General features: G+C 43.6%; 1 protein-coding gene across 1 annotated transcript in view; it reads left to right on the forward strand.

The window, feature by feature from the left end:
• ANO2 (anoctamin 2) overlaps nucleotides 1–20329 on the forward strand; it is a 228699-nt gene that overhangs the window by 191381 nt on the left and 16989 nt on the right. Inside the window, exons 20-22 of the mRNA XM_033953477.1 lie at nucleotides 16319–16471; nucleotides 16614–16666; nucleotides 17591–17772. Of these exons, the coding sequence (XP_033809368.1) occupies nucleotides 16319–16471; nucleotides 16614–16666; nucleotides 17591–17772 (388 nt within the window). The remainder of the gene's footprint in view (nucleotides 1–16318; nucleotides 16472–16613; nucleotides 16667–17590; nucleotides 17773–20329) is intronic.

The following is a 20329-nucleotide window of genomic DNA, read 5'->3' on the forward strand; positions in this document are numbered from 1 at the left end:
CAGAACGGGTTTACTTCTAACTAATGAACGCAAGATTATTAGACATTCTTTGGGGTTTTCACCATGTATACCCTACAGCAGGGGTGTCCAGTGTCGGTCCTCGAGGGCCGCAGTCCAGTCGGGTTTTCAGGATTTCCCCAATGAATATGCATTGAAAGCATTGCATGCAAATAGATCTCATGCGTATTCATTGGGGAAATCCTGAAAACCCGACTGGATTCCGGCCCTCGAGGACCGGAGTTGCCCATCCCTGACATAGACACTCTAATCTAGGGGTCTCAAAGTCCCTCCTTGAGGGCCGCAATCCAGTCGGGTTTTCAGGATTTCCCCAATGAATATGCATTGAAAGCAGTGCATGCAAATAGATCTCATGCGTATTCATTGGGGAAATCCTGAAAACCCGACTGGATTCCGGCCCTCGAGGACCGGAGTTGCCCATCCCTGACATAGACACTCTAATCTAGGGGTCTCAAAGTCCCTCCTTGAGGGCCGCAATCCAGTCGGGTTTTCAGGATTTCCCCAATGAATATGCATTGAAAGCAGTGCATGCAAATAGATCTCATGCGTATTCATTGGGGAAATCCTGAAAACCCGACTGGATTCCGGCCCTCGAGGACCGGAGTTGCCCATCCCTGACATAGACACTCTAATCTAGGGGTCTCAAAGTCCCTCCTTGAGGGCCGCAATCCAGTCGGGTTTTCAGGATTTCCCCAATGAATATGCATTGAAAGCAGTGCATGCGCAGAGATCTCATGCGTATTCATTGGGGAAATCCTGAAAACCCGACTGGACTGCGGCCCTCGAGGACCGACATTGGACACCCCTGCCCTACAGTCTCAACCCAAATATCTGCAAATATTTTTAACGCAAATACTTTTTAACGCAAATATATATATATATATTTTTTTTTTAGGAAAAATGTTTTTTATTTCAATTTAGTGATTGGAAAATTTACATCTGTTATTTTTTTTTTTTTTTTTGTTCAAAGTGTTTTATTGATTTTATAAGTAGAGAAAAAATACAACGCCAGCAATGTGAGTGCTCCAACAAGGAGCGCATTATAACAATATCATTAACAAGTGTGCAGTGCATCCACAAAGGAATAATGATCACAGATTATTAAATGCATAACAAAATAAAGATGTGATGACATTAGTTCAAGAAAGGGGTAATGAAGAAAAGAAAAAAAAAAAACAAAAAACACAGTAGGTGAAATGCTCAAATAATGTACCAGAAAAATCAGAAGGACATGTCCAATCTAAAATAAAAGAATATGATATATATAAAATGTATTGGAACATGGTTAATTCTGATAAGTGCCTGAATTCAGAAGACTAAGGGTGAGGCAAAAAAACATATCATAGAGAAATGAATATTCAAGTCAAGAATCTGAGTAACAATATTCAGTATTCATGAGACTGATTTGCAATATTCAAGCAGAGGGGACCAAGTTTTTGTATAAGAGATCATGGAGTTATTGCGTTCAGCAAAATGACGTTCATATTTCACAAGGAGACTTATCGAGTTCCACCATAAATTGACATGTAGTTTAGTGCTATCCTTCCAATTGTGCAGGATGGTGGAGAGAGCAGTGAATAAAAGTATAATTAACAGGCGTTCATGAGTGATGGATAAAGGGGAGGATAGGATCGAAGAGCCATTAAACAGTAAGTCAAAGGAAAAAGTATCGGCGATATGAAAGATGCGGGCAATTGTAGACCACACATTAGACCAAAAAGATGAGACATGTGTACATGTGTAAAGCATATGGAGTAAGGAGCCATCAGGGGATTTACAAATATTTTTAACGCAAATACATTTCAGATGAGTTTTCAAAGGCTTGGGTGGGATCTGTACCTATAAACCCACTTATTTCCTTCAGGGGACAAAAATCATTCCGGGATCTTAGGTGTCCGTTTACTAAGGCGTGCTATGCCGTAACATGGGCTTAGTGCAAGCATCCCGTGGTCATTTCTTGGTGTGCACTAATCGTGTGCTGTTTCGTTTTTGGAATTACATATTTTTTGGTAGGTGGTATGGCATGGGTGAGACATGAGCATGGAAACACTAACCAGCTAGTGCCTTCACATTAGCATGTGAAGGGTTAATGTGGAAGAAGTCATTGCGTGGCTAAAGCTAAGGCCTCTGCACCCTGAGTCAGTACGGTCAAGCTCCCTCCCTGGGACTATTCAAATTCAGATTAAAAGCCCACCTCTTGGAGAATGCATTTAACTCATAACCAACCTCACCCTGAGAAACTCCCTAAGCCCCTACTTGTCCTGTTGTCTGTTAATTTAGATAGTAAGCTCTACTAAGCGGGACCATCTCTTCAACGTGTTGATGTACAGCGCTGCATATGTTTATCGGCATTATAGAAATGTTAAATTTCAATGACAGCGGTAGCCAGCTGCCAGCCACGCTGCCTCAGCGCCTTCTGGAAAGTTGATCGGATAATGACTTTCATTATCTCCAAAATTGCCAACTGGGACCGTCTGTTCTTAACTCTGGGCTGAATCTAATGATCCTGACGAAGCATCATAGCTCAGCTGTGACTTGCTTGGGTTCCCAATTATTCTTTCTGTGAGAGGGGCGGAGGGGTTGGCAAGGAGCGAGAGACGTATTTGTCAGCTTTATACAGGTGATGTTTTATTTTGTAAGGTGGTCAAAATTACTTCAGGTATTGGATATTTGCTTTCAAGAGATTTCAAAGTGCTTTTACGCTCGCAGATGGCTATTGAACGTGGCAAATGAGAGGCGCTAGGGGTGTTGGGCTAAGAAGAAGTCCCACCTTTTCAAATAGAGTTGCATGGGATGGTCCAATACAGCAAAGGATTTTGGGGTCCTGTACAATGAGCGGTTCATAGACAAAACCGCCGAAGACAAAGGCGCGCGCCGACAACTGAGCGCAAGACGGAAGCGCGCGTCAAAGAAAAAGAGTGATTTTAGGGGCTCTGACGGGGGGGTTTTGTCGGGGAACCCCCCCACTTAATACAGATCGCAGCGGCGTTGTGGGGGGTTTGGGGGGTTGTAACCGCCCTCATTATACTGGAAACTTAACTGTTTCCCTGTTTTTTAGGGAAAAAGTGAAGTTTTCAGTAAAATGTGGGGAGTTACAACCCCCCAAGCCCCCCACAGCGCCCCCACAACGCGGCGCGATCTGTATAAAGTAAAGTGGGGAGGTTCCCCCCCCCATACACCCCCCGTCAGAGCCCTTTAAAACAGTCATTTTCTTCGGGGCGCGCCTTTGTCCCGGCGCGCTTTTGACCTGACACCCAATGAACGATTTGGGGCTGCATGGAGTATTCATTGGCTATAGCTGGTTCAGAATATGGCAGCCAGATTGATAACGAGGTCGTAAGTCATAAGAACTGCCATATTGGATCAGGCCACAGGTCCATCTAATCCAGTGTTATGCTTCTAACAGTGGCCAAGTCAGGTCACAGATATCTGGTAGGATCTCAAAAAACAGTAGCTTTCCACGCTACTAACACCAGGGACCCCGAGTCTACCTTAATAGCAGTTTATTGACTTTACCTCCAGGAATTTATCCAAACGCGTTTAAAATCCAGCTACACTAACTGCTTGCACCAGATCCTCTGGCAACAGAGCTTAGCCACGCATTGAGTGGAAAAAAATATTCTCTCCTCTTTGTTTTAAATCTATCGCTATGCTACCTCGCGCTCTTTCATTCCCTGCACTGCCCTATCCATTGAGTTTTTGTTATGGTTTAAGCTTCTGCTGTTGATTTTTAAAGTCTTGAATGTAATGGTGCCAGATTATCTTTGGGGTAGGCTACGGAAATATGGAACAGAAAGACTTTTAAGATCCCTGGGTCAGGGGCTGCGAGTTGTGCCCTGGGTGCAAGAGACACATTCAGAGAGCGCCAAGAAATTGTGGCAACTTACAGATTTCGTGGGAAATTGAAAAGTTGGCTTTTGAGATGAGCTTACTCATTGCAAACATACAAGAGAAGCACTTCTGGAAGCCCAAGGCATCCAATCTTTTCTGTTGCTGCAATGATTAATTTGCAAGAAATTTCCAGTGGCTTGATTAATTCCAGTGGCAATCATTAATTGCAAGAATTGCACTGGCTTCCTGTGGAGGCTCAAATTAAATTTAAATTCAGTTGCCTTTGTTACAAAGCCCTCTTCGGCATGGCATCCACTTACTTAACGGAATGATTTTCCTGTACTCAATCCAAGCATTCACGCAGTTCACACAGCCTTTTTGCTTTTCCATCTGTCAAAGGCTGTCGTTACACAAAATACCGCCAATCTTTGCTTTCTTATCAGGCGGCTTTCTGGGCAAAAGCAACTGAAGACACATTTGCTCACAAATTAATCAATTCTCTCTAGTTGATTTATGGAACGAGCAAATTTGACCAAGTGACTCCTTTGCTTTTGAGCCTTCATTGGCTCCCGGTTTATCTCAGAATTCAGTTTAAATGTACATGTATTATTTTTAAAATTTGACATGGTTCCTCTTCTATGGAACGCTTATAGATTTTCATATGCGAGAGGCACTCAATGATTTAAACTTTCTCTCCCTTCTAAGAAAGGAATTAAGGGAGTCAAGAATTTCAGCCTTTCTTTGTCTTTTAAATTTTCCCAATTATGGAATGAACTTCCTGTAATTTTGAGATGTCCCAGCTCCTTCCAATCTTTTCGTAAATCTTTGAAAACTTTTCTATTTGCTACACACTTTGAAAATTAATTTCCATGTATTTTAGCATTTTTATTCTTTTTTTGTTCACCATGTCGAGCTTCCTATGGTTGAAGACCCGGCAGGGCCGGATTTTCCTATAGGCTAACTAGGCTTCAGCCTAGGGCCTCAAGATCAAGAGGGGCCTACATTCAAATTGTTAGCAAAATTAAAATTACACTATTCTAAAAACAGTGAACACTAAAACACTGAACCGAAAATAAGGAGAAATTCTACTCTTCGGGATCGGAACCGGCTCCGGCCGCAACGGGGCGCCGACTCGGCTTCTCCCTTTCTTTTTCTCGCCCTGGGAGGAGGATCGGGGAGGGAAAGACGTCAGTCCGGAAACAACTGGGCAAAGCCCAGCCCTGTGGGGAGAGAGGCAAAACGTGGATCCGTCAGGACAGAGCAGCCCAGACTGGCATCGGGGGGGGGGGGGGGGGTTCAGTGGAAGGGGGATGGGAGGCAGGCAGGCTGGCATCGGAGTGGGGTGGGGGGATTTAATGGAAGGCAGGCAGGCAGGATGGCATGGGGGGTGTTCAATGGAAGGGGATGGGAGGCAGGCAGGCATCGGAGGGGGGTGAGGTGAGGAAGGACGCACTGGGGGCACTATGGACATAGGAAGGGGCAATGTTGTGTGTTATGTTTGATTAGTTATTGTTACAAGTACTATATATGGTGCTGAGAATAAATGTCCAAATAAGTGTTCTCGACTTTCTTTTATTTGTTATCCGTGTCACATTTTTTATAAAGGTTAGTACCAATAACAACATGTTTCATTTAACATATTGATATATATCACAGTAATGATGTATTTTATTATCTCTCATGTAATTTACAAACTTAAAAATGGGAGGTGAAAGGGCCTCATAAGTGGAATAGCCTAGGACCTCTTTTCATCTAAATCCGGCCCTGAGACCCGGTATACAAGCCTAAGGGCTCCTTCTACTAAGCTGCGCTAGCATTTTTAGCGTGCATAACCCCCGCGCTACGCGGAAAATACTAACGCCAGCTCTATGGAGGCATTAGCATGAGTTGCGTGCGCTAAAACCGCTAGCCCAGCTTAGTAAAAGGAGCTTAGTGTGTAAAGCGCATCATACTTACCGGTTATGCGGTATAGAAATGACTTGTTCTGTTCTCTTTTTACCTGGCTTCATGGGGATGTGTGAATTGCTTTGGGTCTGCGGATTCATAAAACTCAAAAGCCAATAAAGCAGGGCATAGCAGACTCTTTCCACTCTGTCTTGAGATGAGGTCATTTTGAGATGAATCTACAGCAGACATATCTCGCTGCTGTATCTCTCACTGGGAGTCTCGCGGTATTCAAAGGGTTTTCCTGGCAGCTGGAGCAATAGATTGTGAAATGTTCCAGAATGAATACCAGAAGATAATGAAGGTAGTTTTTATATAATAGCATTAATCCCTTGGTCAGAAATGCAAAATTCATGGTTTGGCACATCACTGAAATTTAAAATCATATATGAAGGGTGTGCCTAAAAGTTCAAGATTGGATTTCCTGGCAGTGGCTCACTATGAGTTTCCAGAGCTGGTCAATTATGGAGAAGCTTCCTATTCTCAGTGTGGGATCAGTCGGGATGGTCCATTCATGTTCTGTGGTACAAGGGTAAATCAAAATGTAAAGGCAAAATGCACTCAATGGCTTTGATAGAAGTAACTCAAGGGCACTCAGCGCAAAAAGATGTTTGATAACCTTCTGGCGACGCAAGCAGCAAAACTTAACCACTCCATCTCCAACCTGTTGACGGCAACGGGCGACTTCAAAACTTTTCGAAAAGAAATCAAAACCCTGCTTTTCAAAAAATTTATCCAACCCTTCCCCCTCCTCCTAGATAAATTCTCCCCCAAAACCTCCACTTCAATAATCTCTTCCTCCCCAAAACACCAACCAAGTATCCAGATCCCTGAAATGTAACGTAATCTTATTTGTACTCTAACTGTAATCTATTTGTTATATCACACAGTAACGTACAGTCAATTTAATATCCAATTTGCAAGTTCTTCCGGAATTAATCCAGCTACCTCTCCTCCCTTGTAACCAAAAAAAACCAACAATCAATACTGTTGTAACTTCACTGGAAATGTCCAGTTAGCTCTTTTGTAATCCGCCTTGAACTGCAAGGTATAGGCGGAATAGAAGTCCCTAATGTAATGTAGAAACATAGAAAAAGCGGCAGAAAAGGGCTATAGCCCACCAAGTCTGCCCATTCCAAGTATCCCCCCCCCTGAATTCACTCCCTTAAAGATCCCACGTGAGTATCCCATTTTCTCTTAAAATCCGTCACGCTGCTGGCCTTTATCACCTGGAGTGGGAGTCTGTTCCAATGATCCACCACTCTTTCGGTGAAGAAGTACTTCCTGGAGTCGCCATGAAACTTCCCTCCCCTGATTTTCAGCGGATGCCCTCTGGTGGTCGAGGGTCCCATGAGCCAGAAGATATCATCTTCTGACTCGATGCGTCCCGTGATGTATTTATACGTTTCAATCATATCTCCCCGTTCTCTTCTTTCCTCGAGTGAGTACAGTCGCAACTTCTTTAGTCTTTCTTCATACGGGAGATCCTTGAGCCCCAAGACCATCCTGGTGGCCGTTCGCTGAACCGACTCGATCCTCAGCACGTCCTTTCGGTAGTGTGGTCTCCAAAACTGAACACAGTACTCCAAGTGTGGCCTCACCATGGCTCTGTACAACGGCATCATAACTTCAGGTCTCCTGCTGACGAAACTTCTGCGGATACACCCCAATATTTGTCTTGCCCTGGAGGAAGCCTTCTCCACTTGATTAGCAACTTTCATGTCTTCGCTAATGATCACTCCTAGATCGCGTTCCTCCGTGGTCCTAACCAAGGTCTCACCATTTAGTACATAAGTTCTACGCGGGTTTCTCTTGCCCAAGTGCATTATCTTGCATTTTTTAGCATTGAAGCCTAGCTGCCAAGTATTTGACCATTGTTCCAGCAGCAGTAGGTCATGTGTCATATTATCAGGTAATAAGCTTTTGCCTACTATGTTGCAAAGTTTGGCGTCGTCGGCGAACAGTGATACCCTTCCTCTAAATCCTTGCGTCATATCTCTTATGAATAAGTTGAATAGAATCGGGTCCAGGACCGATCTCTGCGGCACTCCACTGATCACGTCCGACGCTTCAGATGGGGTACCGTACCACATTTTGAAGTCTGCCGCTCAGCCAATCCTCAATCCATGTAGTTAGAATGTCTCCTAATCCTTTCAATTTTAGCTTGTTCAGTAATCTTCGATGAGGGACGCTATCAAATGCTTTGCTGAAGGCCAAATATACAACGTCCAGTGACTCTCCGGCGTCCAGTTGTCTAGTAACCCAGTCAAAAAAGCTAATCAGGTTAGATTGGCACGATCTACCCTGGGTGAACCCGTGTTGGTGTGGATCACGTAGTTTTTCTTCGTCTAGGATTGTGTCAATATGCTGTTTGATCAGTGTTTCTATGAGTTTACACACTATAGACGTGAGACTCACTGGTCTGTAGTTTGCTGTCTCTGTCCTGCTGTTTTCCACGTAGTCCCCCATGCAAGACGACGCATTTGCTGCGTCGTTCAGCTCGCTTCTGCATTCCTGCAGAGAAGAAGCTTCTCGGCTGCTCCCGAAGCCAGGTGATGACCGCTTCCTTTTCTTCGTCATTGGAGGTGAATCTGCGACCTCAAAGCGTCTCCTTCAGTGGACCGAAGATGTGATCATCGCTAGGCATCAGATCCGGGCTAGAAGGAGGATCTGGAAGACGTTTGAAACCCAAGCTGTTGCTGCTGCTGTATGAGGACGTACAGCGTCACGGTACAGCGAGGACAACGGGCAACATTCCTCTTCTTTTGCTGCAAATTGCAGGTTTAAGTTCACGTTGCAGTAATTTTCGCTGTTCACCGTTTGCCCGTGTGCTTGGGAATGCGCCAGAATAGGCCCCCTTCGTGGACTACCGCGCGTTGTTCTTCGATGGCGCAATCGTGCAATGGAGCATCCACGTTTCTGACTTCATGGCTGCCGCACGACGAAAGGCTGAGCGCTGCGCTGTGCTTGAACGAACTATCCAACAGGCAGTGTACGAGGACACATGTTGCATTTCGCTTGCTCTGCTCCGGGTATCGCCTAATTGAACAATTGCCTTTCATTTTTGATTCGCCCTCGAATATATACAACCCTGATGTGATGAGCTTTCGAGAACTGGGGTAAACCGAACACTTATTTGGGGACCGACAGTACACGACTACTATTTATGATTTCTATAGCGCCGAAAAGGCGTACATTTTAACAGACAATAGGCAGTCCCTGCTCAGAAGAGCTTACAATCTAATTTAGACAGGACATTTCAGGGTTGGGGAGATTATGGTAGAGGAAATGATACAGTGGGTCGAGGTATCTGACATTTTAACATACAATAGACAGTCCCTGCTCAGAAGAGCTTACAATCTAATTTAGACAGGACATTTCAGGGTTGGGGAGGTTATAGTGGGTCTAGGTATCTGACAGCAGCGAGGGAGAGTTAAGAGTTGAACGCAGTTTCAAAAAAAGTGGGCCTTTAGCTTGGATTTGAACACTGCTAGCTACACAGCAGCTCTGCAGCTCAGGAAAGGAATCTGCAAAGCCTGTTCTACCTACCTCATCATCAATTCCCAACATCTTAATTACGCCACTGTCATAACTTTCAATCTTCAGATTTAATTGATGTTCTCTTTCAACTGTTATCGTATTTCAGATTGAATGTTTTTACCTTGTATCTTAATCTCTGACTGTATGTATCTCTGTTGTAAACTGCTTTGAACTTCTGGTACAACGGTATATAAGAAAAAAAATTATTATTATTTGGTTTTTCTTTCCTGGAAAACAAAACCATCCTTCAGAAGTAAACTTGTTAAGTAAAGACAAAAAGCACAATTTTTTTTTTTTATACTGGCTGTAGAAAACAAGCCTGGGTTGTAATAGGGCTGGCTGGGTTCCTGAGTGATGCGATTTCAGCGGAGCAGGAATCAAGCATGATTTATGGAGGGACGTCTTCGGACATCCCTTTCAGAAGGATATTCATAACAACTGTGTTGGTCTATCAACATAATTCATACTCTGGCGTTGTGCTTTTGAAGATACCTTAAGACTAATCTTACGTAGGGCAAAAGCTAACCTGTCCCAGTGTCACGGAACCATAATGAAGCTCTCATTTAAATATGCGTTTCTGCCCCCTTCACCAATTCAGTACTGAGCAGTAATAATGAAACAACGGAAGAAGCACAGAGAATCGCTGGTGCTGCGCAAACATCAGTTTACGTCGATGGTCCGTCCGTCGTTCTGTCAACATTAATCAAAGCAGTAAGAAAACCTTACCAGCACCACACCCCCCTCCGTTATACAAAACCGCAATAGCATACCTAAGAGCGTCGGGAGCAGCGCAGAGCATTCAGCGTGCCAGCCTGCGCTAAAAACTACTATTGCGGGTTAAGAAACAAGTATTCGTGAAGATTTAGGAGCATATTGGAGACAATTTTCAAATCCAAGACAGAAGAGAAGCCGCCACCTTGAAATACTCTTTTGAAATTCTTACATACCTGAAACCAGCCTTCAATGTCCTGGCAAAGGCTGTTTTTTTGCCAACTTGCCTGTATTTCTGTTTCTCGTTTGCCTGTAGACTCTGGCTTTCCATGGGGGTAGGGGGTGGTCTCCATTTTAGTAACATAGTAACATAGTAGATGACGGCAGATAAAGACCCGAATGGTCCATCCAGTCTGCCCAACCTGATTCAATTTAAATTTTTTTTTTTTTTAATTTAATTTAATTTTTTTTAAATTTTTCTTCTTAGCTATTTCTGGGCAAGAATCCCAAGCTTTACCCAGTACTATGCTTGGGTTCCAACTGCCGAAATCTCTGTTAAGACTTACTCCAGCCCATCTACACCCTCCCAGCCATTGAAGCCCTCCCCAGCTCATCCTCCACCATACGGCCATATACAGACACAGACCGTGCAAGTCTGCCCAGTACTGGCCTTAGTTCAATATTTAATATTATTTTCTGATTCTAGATCTTCTGTGTTCATCCCACGCTTCTTTGAACTCCGTCACCGTTTTCCTCTCCACCACCTCTCTCGGGAGCGCATTCCAGGCATCCACTACCCTCTCCGTAAAGTAGAATTTCCTAACATTGCCCCTGAATCTACCACTCCTCAACCTCAAATTATGTCCTCTGGTTTTACCATTTTCCTTTCTCTGGAAAAGATTTTGTTCTACGTTAATACCCTTTAAGTATTTGAACGTCTGAATCATATCTCCCCTGTCTCTCCTTTCCTCTAGGGTATACATATTCAGGGCTTCCAGTCTCTCCTCATACGTCTTCTGGCGCAAGCCTCCTATCATTTTCGTCGCCCTCCTCTGGACCGCCTCAAGTCTTCTTACATCCTTCGCCAGATACGGTCTCCAAAACTGAACACAATACTCCAAGTGGGGCCTCACCAATGACCTGTACAGGGGCATCAACACCTTCTTCCTTCTACTGACTACGCCTCTCTTTATACAGCCCAGCATCCTTCTGGCAGCAGCCACTGCCTTGTCACATTGTTTTTTCGCCTTTAGATCTTCGGACACTGCATGATTTGTGTGGTTCCCTTTGCCGTATCAGTCCACGTACTCTGTGTGTGATTGAGACGACTGATTTTTTTTCCGCAGGAAGTGCTTGAAGCATTGCGGCAGGACGACCGCTGCTGAATTTTGTGCCCCAGTGGGAAGTTTATTCTTTATGTTTAAATACTCTGGATTGTTTGGGAAACTGTTACAGTAGTACTAAGAGCGAAAAGCTAAACATTGTGGTCACCATACTGCCGATGGACAAGAGAATGAATGAGCTGATACATTATGGATTGATATTGATTTTGCATGTAGTGCTTTGACCCTGAGGAAGAGATGTAAACCATTACAAGGGGCTGCAGAAAAATTCTCAGCTCAACCAAGACGAGAATGATGTGGAGCCAGGAAACTTACAAGTTATTCCACAGGGATAGATTCCGTACAAACGTAAGGAAGTTCTTCTTCACCCAGAGAGTGATAGAAATCTGGAACACTCTTCCAGAGGCTGTTATAGGGGAAACACCCTCCAGGGATTCAAGACAAAGTTAGACAAGTTCCTGCTGAACCGGAACGTGCGCTGGTAGGGCTAGTCTCAGTTAGGGTACTGGTCTTTGACCTAAGGGCTGCCATGGGAGCGGACTGCTGGGCACGATGGACCACTGGTCTGACCCAGCAGCAGCAATTCTTATCCTCTTATTTTCTTGACCATTTGTTTCAATGAGGCAAATGTATCTAGTACATGGGCACAAGTTTAGGGAAACTAAGCCACTGTGACATCACCGATGAGGCTGGCTTTTAGGCATTTGTGGAATGAGGCATTGTGACATCACTGACGAGGTTGGCTCTTAGGCATTGGTGGAATGAGGCATTGTGACATCACCGATGAGGTTGGCTCTTAGGCATTGGTGGAATGAGGCATTGTGACATCATCGATGAGGTTGGCTCTTAGGCATTGGTGGAATGAGGCATTGTGACATCACTAATGAGGCTGGCTCTTAGGCATTGGTGGAATGAGGTATTGTGACATCACCGACGAGGTTGGCTTTTAGACATTGGTGGAATGAGGCATTGTGACATCACCGATGAGGTTGGCTCTTAGGCATTGGTGGAATGAGGCATTGTGACATCACCGATGAGGTTGGCTCTTAGGCATTGATGGAATGAGGCATTGTGACATCACCGATCAGGTTGGCTCTTAGGCATTGGTGGAATGAGGCATTGTGACATCACCAATGAGGTTGGCTCTTAGGCATTGGTGGAATGAGGCATTTTGACATCACCGATGAGGCTGGCTCTTAGGCATTGGTGGAATGAGGCATTGTGACATCACCGATGAGGTTGGCTCTTAGGCATTGGTGGAATGAGGCATTGTGACATCACTGATGAGGCTGGCTCTTAGGCATTGGTGGAATGAGGCATTGTGACATCACCGATGAGGTTGGCTCTTAGGCATTGGTGGAATGAGGCATTGTGACATCACCGATCAGGTTGGCTCTTAGGCATTGGTGGAATGAGGCATTGTGACATCACCGATCAGGTTGGCTTAGGCATTGGTGGAATGAGGCATTGTGACATCACCGATGAGGTTGGCTCTTAGGCATTGGTGGAATGAGGCATTTTGACATCACCGATGAGGCTGGCTCTTAGGCATTGGTGGAATGAGGCATTGTGACATCACCGATGAGGTTGGCTCTTAGGCATTGGTGGAATGAGGCATTGTGACATCACTGATGAGGCTGGCTCTTAGGCATTGGTGGAAAGAGGCATTGTGACATCACCAATGAGGTTGGCTCTTAGGCATTGGTGGAATGAGGCATTGTGACATCACTGATGAGGCTGGCTCTTAGGCATTGGTGGAATGAGGCATTGTGATATCACAATACGAGGGGTCTCTGAAAAGTTCTCAGCCCAACCAAGAAGAGAATGATGTGGAGCCAGGAAACTTTCAAGTTTCATATCATTGAAATGAAAAGTGTCAAGAAAAGTGTGAAATAACTCTTGTAAGTTTCCTGGCTCCACATCATTCTGTTCTTGGTTGGACTGAGAACCTTTCAGCAGCCCTTCGTAGTGGCTTTGCTATTACATATTCTACTAACTGAAGTGCCTTAAGTAATGACGTTCAGAGGCCCCAATAAACTGAGTTTCAATAGTCCAGTGCAAGACTCCTTAACGTCTAATGAAGGCTGTGATTCCAAGGGCTGCTTTTCTAGCTCAGTAACATTAATCTCCATTCCTTGAGGGCTGCAGAGAGGTCAAATTTTCAGGCTACTTCTAATGAATATAATGAAGACAGTGGGGGGCACCCTTCTCCCCGCACTCCCTTCCTTTTCCCCACTCCTTTCTAATTTCTCTGGTGTGAGCGGCAGGCCCACATCGGTGTTGACTCACTCTTTGACGTCACTCCCTAGGTGCGGGTCCCGGAAGTGACATCAGAGAGAGTGCCGATGCCTGACGCTGGCAGCAACCTTGCGCCGGGGAAATAAAAAAAATGCACGGGGAAGGCAAAGGGTGCAAGCGCAGCAAGGAGAGGAGGGGACCCTTAGGAAGACTGCACCTGGGGAAGAACCCCCACCCCCCGCCCCCCTCTTATCAGTATGTCATGCATATTCGTTCGGTATATCATGAAAGCCCAACCTGTTTGCAGCCTTCAAGAATCATCAGTGAATTCCGTTGCATTTCATAAGAAAAAAATAGCGAGTTCAGAAGTTATGTGTCCTGAACAAGTAACGAATTGAAGAAGTACCGTGCTGGCTCAGACCAAGAGCCCATGAAGCAGGGTCCCAGAACTGAAGTGCACCGCTAAAAGCTTCAAGTCCTGATGATGGCTGGGGCGAGCGCTTTCTCGTGACAAAATGCCAAATGCAAATAAGAAGCCTGCGTGAAACATTTTTCTGAATTCTGAAAGCTTATAAAAGTCTAATCTAATCTTCAATTTATATACCGGATCGTCTCCCTAAGGAGCTCGACTCGGTTTACAGTTCATTAAAAAGAAGAATAAAGACGCATTTGAGACCTAGATAGGATAATTCATCTATCATCATCCTTATGCTCAAATACCTAATCTTAATCAGACCTTATGTATAGGTCACAATTTTCTCTACCCTTTCCTCTAGGCTTAGCCATGTTTTCTAGATTATTCTTCATTACCCTCTGGATGTTTTTTCCCTAAATGTATCTTTATCTTCTTTAAAAGATTGTAGTTCACCCTTCTTTCCTTTTGTATCGATAATTATTTGTATGTATACATTGTACGCGTATTTGTATAAAACTGTTTTATTTTTTGTCTCCTAATTTTAAATTGTCATATGTAATGTAATGTAATGTAATTTATTTGTTATATACCGCTAAACTCCGTTAGGATTCTAAGCGGTTTACAGAAAAATAGACAATAGGGTGCATTAAAATTATAAGTAAAATAGGTACTTAGAAATTCCCTTACTGTCCCGAAGGCTCACAATCTAACTAAAGTACCTGGAAAAATGACAATTAGTAGAGTAATGAAGAAATAAAATAGAGAAGAGATGAGAAAAATAAGAAAATAAACATTCTAATAAGACTACAATGATCTAAAGGACTTTGAAAGGTTGAAAAAAGAGGGGAGATAAGAAGAGATGCAGAGGGAGAACCGTTGAAGCAATAGAATTCTGGGGAAATTTAAATGATAAAATAAAACAAAATAAGTGGTAAAACAATAAGTGAGATTAAAAAATATATCATATATGCACTGAAGTAATTGATATTGCGTGTACAACAAACTTTTAACAAACTTGAAACTTGAATAACAAACTAATAGACTGTGAAATAAGGATACTATTAGTTAAGATTAGATAGATATTAAAGGTGAAGAAAAAGAACCAAGTTTTTAAACTTTTTCAAAATTGATGTAATTGACCTAACAGTCTTAGAGAATCTGGGAGTCCATTCCAAATTCCCACCAATTGAAACTTAATAGATTTACTAAGCTTTCAAAGAGGGAAATGCTAATTTATAAATTGTTGTAATCCTTGACTAGCAAGAGCTAAAAGAGTTCCAACTAAGAGGGATCAAAGGATCAAATATTCCAAAAAGGAATTTAAAAATAAATACATGCACACTTAAATTGAATCCTATGACGAACCGGAAGCCAACGGAGTAACAGAAGATAAAACAGTGGAAGGTTAGGTTGTAATACAAAAAAAAAACGTCCACGCACATGGTGTTTATAGCCACTAGTTCTTTCTTGGCAGTAGGCGCCAATGAAAGTGATCCGTAGGGATTTAATTGTTTCATTGGTGCAGGCATTAGGTTGATCTATTTTAGACTATTGTAACATCATCTATTTAGGAACACCCAAAAAAATTCTAAGGAAATTAAAGATAATTCAGAATACAGCTGTTCGATTGATTTCTGGTTGAAAAAAGAATAACCATATTAGTCCATATTATCGTTTACTTCATTGGCTGCCTTTGGAGGCAAGAGTATTATTCAAATTTTCCTGTATCTGCTTTAAGCTGATATCGGGATTGTCTCCAGCTTACCTTTTTCCTCATTTTGTGTTGCATAGACCATCAAGAGAAACTAGAAACTTCTGCTTATTTGCTTATCCCAAAATTAATGGGTGTAGATATAAGACCTTCTTAGATAGGACCCAGCAGCATTTCAAGCTGGTAGGCAACAATCTTGGTTAGGTAAATGTATTCAGCAAGCTATGTTATCGGAAATTAATTAAGACCACTTTGTTCGATAAGTTTATTACTTAGTGAGTTTTATTATTGAAATTCTATTTTACGAATATTTGTATTTTTTACTGTATTATTGTATTTCACTGATTGTCCAGCTCTTTTTAGTGTAAACCGCCTAGAACTTTTGGCTATGGCGGTATAAAAGAATAAAGTTATTATTATGTGATTCATGTAGCCTCTGATTCTCTCTTTCACTTTGCTCAGCAGATTAACTGGCCCCCATGTTTTGGGATCATGGAACCAGTGTAAATATTGGTAGACTCTAGGTTGGCGGCTTTTTCCCTTCTAATTCTTTTTTTTCTCTTTCAGTCATTCAGTTTGGCTTTGTCACCCTGTTTGTTGCCTCTTTTCCCTTGGCGCCTGTGTTTGCCCTCCTGAACAACGTCATAGAAGTCCGACTAGATGCGAGAAAATTTGTTACGGAGCTCAGAAGGCCCAACGCAGTCCGAGCCAAAGACATCGGTATGTAAGAGCGGATGGAGAGCGTTTGACTTGATCATTTGGAATGACAAGGCTCAGATGGCATGGGCACTCCTAAAGTGCCATGACGGTCTTACCGGAAAAAACCCCAGAGCTAACGGTGCCGCTTTTAATTCTCTTACAGGAATCTGGTATAACATTCTGAATGGCATTGGCAAATTTTCAGTCATCATAAACGTAAGTACTTTTAAGCTACATCAAGGTATAAGTGTTTTTAAATCCTACTTTATGCCAATATGGGCAAAAGCAGTAAGCGAATCTATCGGCTTAGCATAACATAACAGGACCGTAAAGCTCTATGCGGTTTACAAAAGAAAAAATTATTACAATTGAATGGAATAGCTTAGTTGTTCAAATACTTAGCAAACAAGTACGTTTTTCAATGTCTTCTAAATTCTAAATAGGTACTAGAGGTCATAGTTAGAAGGTCTATAGGCTCCTTTTACGAAGGTGCGCCAGCAGGAAATTACCGCGCGCTACGCTTCTAGAGCTAAAGTGCCGGGTTTTGAAAAGCCGTCCAGACCCCCAGACGTGTCCTTGAAAAGGAGGACGTCTCCGGAGAAATCCAGACGTCTGGTAGCCCTACTCATGCATGAGAAATCGCCTGAAAACATGATCTAGGCGCACAATTTGAAAACCGACCTCTAAAAGTATATTTGCTAAGCTCAGATATACGATGCAGTGAATGATTTTTGAAGCTCAGGTATGATTGAAAGGATTCAATCCTAGCATTTAAATGTATTACAAGAAAGGAAATTGAACCTTTCGTTTTTCGCAGCGTATCTGTTCATAAACTCTCTCCCTGCCTGGTTTCCGTGCTTGATGTGTAGACAGTATCCTCATACACAGTATATGTGCTTCATAGCTTGTACATCATTTAATTACTGCTTGGTCATGCACACAGTCCAACCCACTTCTCATCTGGAATATTCCTCCAGAGGTATTTACATCATGCAATACAGAACACATTTCTTCTTAATCTAGAAGAAATATGGCACCATCACTCTTCAGGAGGCACAAAGTCCTGAATAAACTTGCAGAAGTCAAAACAGGTTCACATACTTTGGTGGATTCACAAGTGTGTTTTCTTTGCTCCCCCAGGCTTTTGTCATCTCCGTCACGTCAGATTTCATCCCACGTCTCGTGTATCAATATATGTACAGTGACAACGGGACCATGCATGGCTTCATTAATCACACCCTGTCATACTTCAATGTCAGTCATCTCAAAGCCGGGACCCAGCCAGTAAACACACAATTCGAACAGGAAATTGTATTGTGCAGGTGAAGTGGCGAAAATGGTTTTGGATCCAATTAGTTGCATTGGTTTTTGCATAACTGTGGCTATTGTTCTTCTGACTGAAAAGATTTCGTTCTATTGTAGGAGAAGGAGATCTTTTTAGAAAGGCTGTTTCTCTTTGAGACGTTTTCAAACCGGCCCTGAAATGTTTATCTTGCCTAATATTTAATGGGCTGATATTCGGACCGTGGGATGCAGCCCGGCTACCTCTCGCAGGTGGCGGTGAACCTAGAAATTGAATGCCAGGGCCATATCTGGCCAATGGCATTGAATTTCCAGTCTAAGTTCAGCTGCAGTAGATATAACCAGCCAAACTGATATTCATCCACTGGCCAGGTAAGTCATAGTGGCCAAAGTTAAACTTGGGTCTATCTGGCCGCAAAACACAGCCGGTTAGCCAGTGAATATTGTCGTTGATTGGCTATTATGCATGACAGCCGGTGACAGGGCCAGCTGGTGACCAGGATATTCGGCGGGAGAGAACTGGTTATCTCCTGCTGAATATCAGTGGTTGGCCAGCCAGGCGTCATTCCTGGCCAGTTAAATGCTGTGAATATTGAGCGGTAAGTTCTCATTTTACAAAGCCAGGCTATGCACATCAAAACCCCAAGCAGGTGCAAAAGGCAAAGGGATTTGATCTGGAATTAGGGGGTGCCATGAAGATACATGTTTGTTTCCTATTTCAAAAAAGGAATAAAAATTGATGTCCTAACAGATCAATATCAGGATTGGCACCTGTTATCAAGCACATCCCCCCCCCAAAAAAAAAAAAATCCAAACTGAGAAGCAGTGACATAGTAAGGAGGGCAGGGGGAGGGGGGGTGAGCTGACCACTCTGGATGCCTTCTTGGTGGGGGTGCCAGCAACTCTACACCCCCCCCCCACACCCTCCCTTCCCCGCCCCTCAAATCTCTTTAAAATCTTTGCCAGCACAAGCGACTACTCTAGCCTACTATTTACGCTGGCCTGGCTCCCTTTAAATGACTTCCGGGTCATGGGGCCAGGAAGTGACGTCAGAGGGGAAGCCAACATGAGCAGTAGGACGGAGAAGCTGCTCGCGCTGGCAAAGATTTAAAGAGTTACGGGGTTGCGAAAGGAGAGCACGAGTGTGGCATGGAACGATTGGGGGTGGAGAGGAGGGAGAGTCACAGAGGGGTGGGGTGCTTCCACCTCAGGCGCCTCCCACCCTCGGTATGCCACTGCTGGCAAGGGATAGCCTCTGTGACAGCATCCCAAAATACATGTTTCTATTTTTAAACTGGTAAAAGTTAAATGTGAACTTGCTGGTTTTCAACCTACTGAAATATTTGACATTAGTCTAACACACAGGAGAAATGGGCATTTAGGCCCTGAAAATGTCCAGGATGAGCATCCATGGGAGGAAAACTTTGGCAGGTTCTGTCATAAGAACTGACGCTGCTGGGTCAGACCAGTGGTCCATCGTGCCCAGCAATCTGCTCCCACGGCGGCCCTTAGGTCAAAGACCAGCGCCCTAACTGAGACTAGCCCTACCAGCATACGTCCTTGTTCAGCAGGAACTTGTCCAGCCTTGTCTTGAATCCCTGGAGGGTGTTTTCCCCTATAGCAGACTCCAGAAGAGCGTTCCAGTTTTCTACCACTCTCTGGGTGAAGAAGAACTTCCTTACGTTTGTACGGAATCTATCCCCTTTCAACTTTAGAGAGTGCCCTCTCGTTCTCCCTACCTTGGAGAGGATGAACATCCTGTCTTTATCTACTTTGCCTTGAATCCTGGAGGGTGTTTTCCCCTATAGCAGACTCCGGAAGAGTGTTCCAGTTTTCCACCACTCTCTGGGTGAAGAAGAACTTCCTTACGTTCGTACAGAATCTATCCCCTTTCAGTTTTAGAGAGTGCCTTCTTGTACTCCCTACCTTGGAGAGGGTGAACAACCTGTCCTTATCTACTAAGTCTATTCCCTTCAGTATTTTGAACGTTTTGATCATGTCCCCTCTCAATCTCCTCTGTTCAAGGGAGAAGAGGCCCAGTTTCTATAATCTGTCCTGAAATACTGAGACGTCTTGATCTGGGCATCTCAAGTTTGACTTCGCCCCTGATTTTGCCCGGTTGGCACCAGACAAGCAAGATTACACATTTGGCATTAAACATATAATGCTGGTACACATTTAAAAATAAAACCCTTAGATATTCGACAAACGTAGGAGTGCTTTTGAATATTGGCTGACTGACTCTCCAGAGTATGCAAATCCATCTCATGCATATTCACAAGGGATATCACATAAACAAAACCGGTCAGGTATGTGTTGGGAAACAGAGTTTTATCAAACAATATAATCTGCCTACACGCCTTTAATCCCTCCTACGTCCTTAAATCCCTAAATTGAGCGGGCTACAAAAAAAAAAAAGAGAGATTTTTCTTTGAGGTTTTGGTAGAGTGAATGAGGGAAGAAAGCTGTGGTAATTTTCAGTCCTGCAAACCAGTGGCGTAGCGAGGGTCAGTGGCCCCTCCCCCGTCCTCTTCTCTGCCCCCTCCCTTCCCCGTACCTTTTTAATTTTCCAGGTGA

This window comes from Geotrypetes seraphini, chromosome 7, assembly GCF_902459505.1.
Source record: "Geotrypetes seraphini chromosome 7, aGeoSer1.1, whole genome shotgun sequence".
Classification (NCBI taxonomy): Eukaryota; Metazoa; Chordata; class Amphibia; order Gymnophiona; family Dermophiidae; genus Geotrypetes; species Geotrypetes seraphini.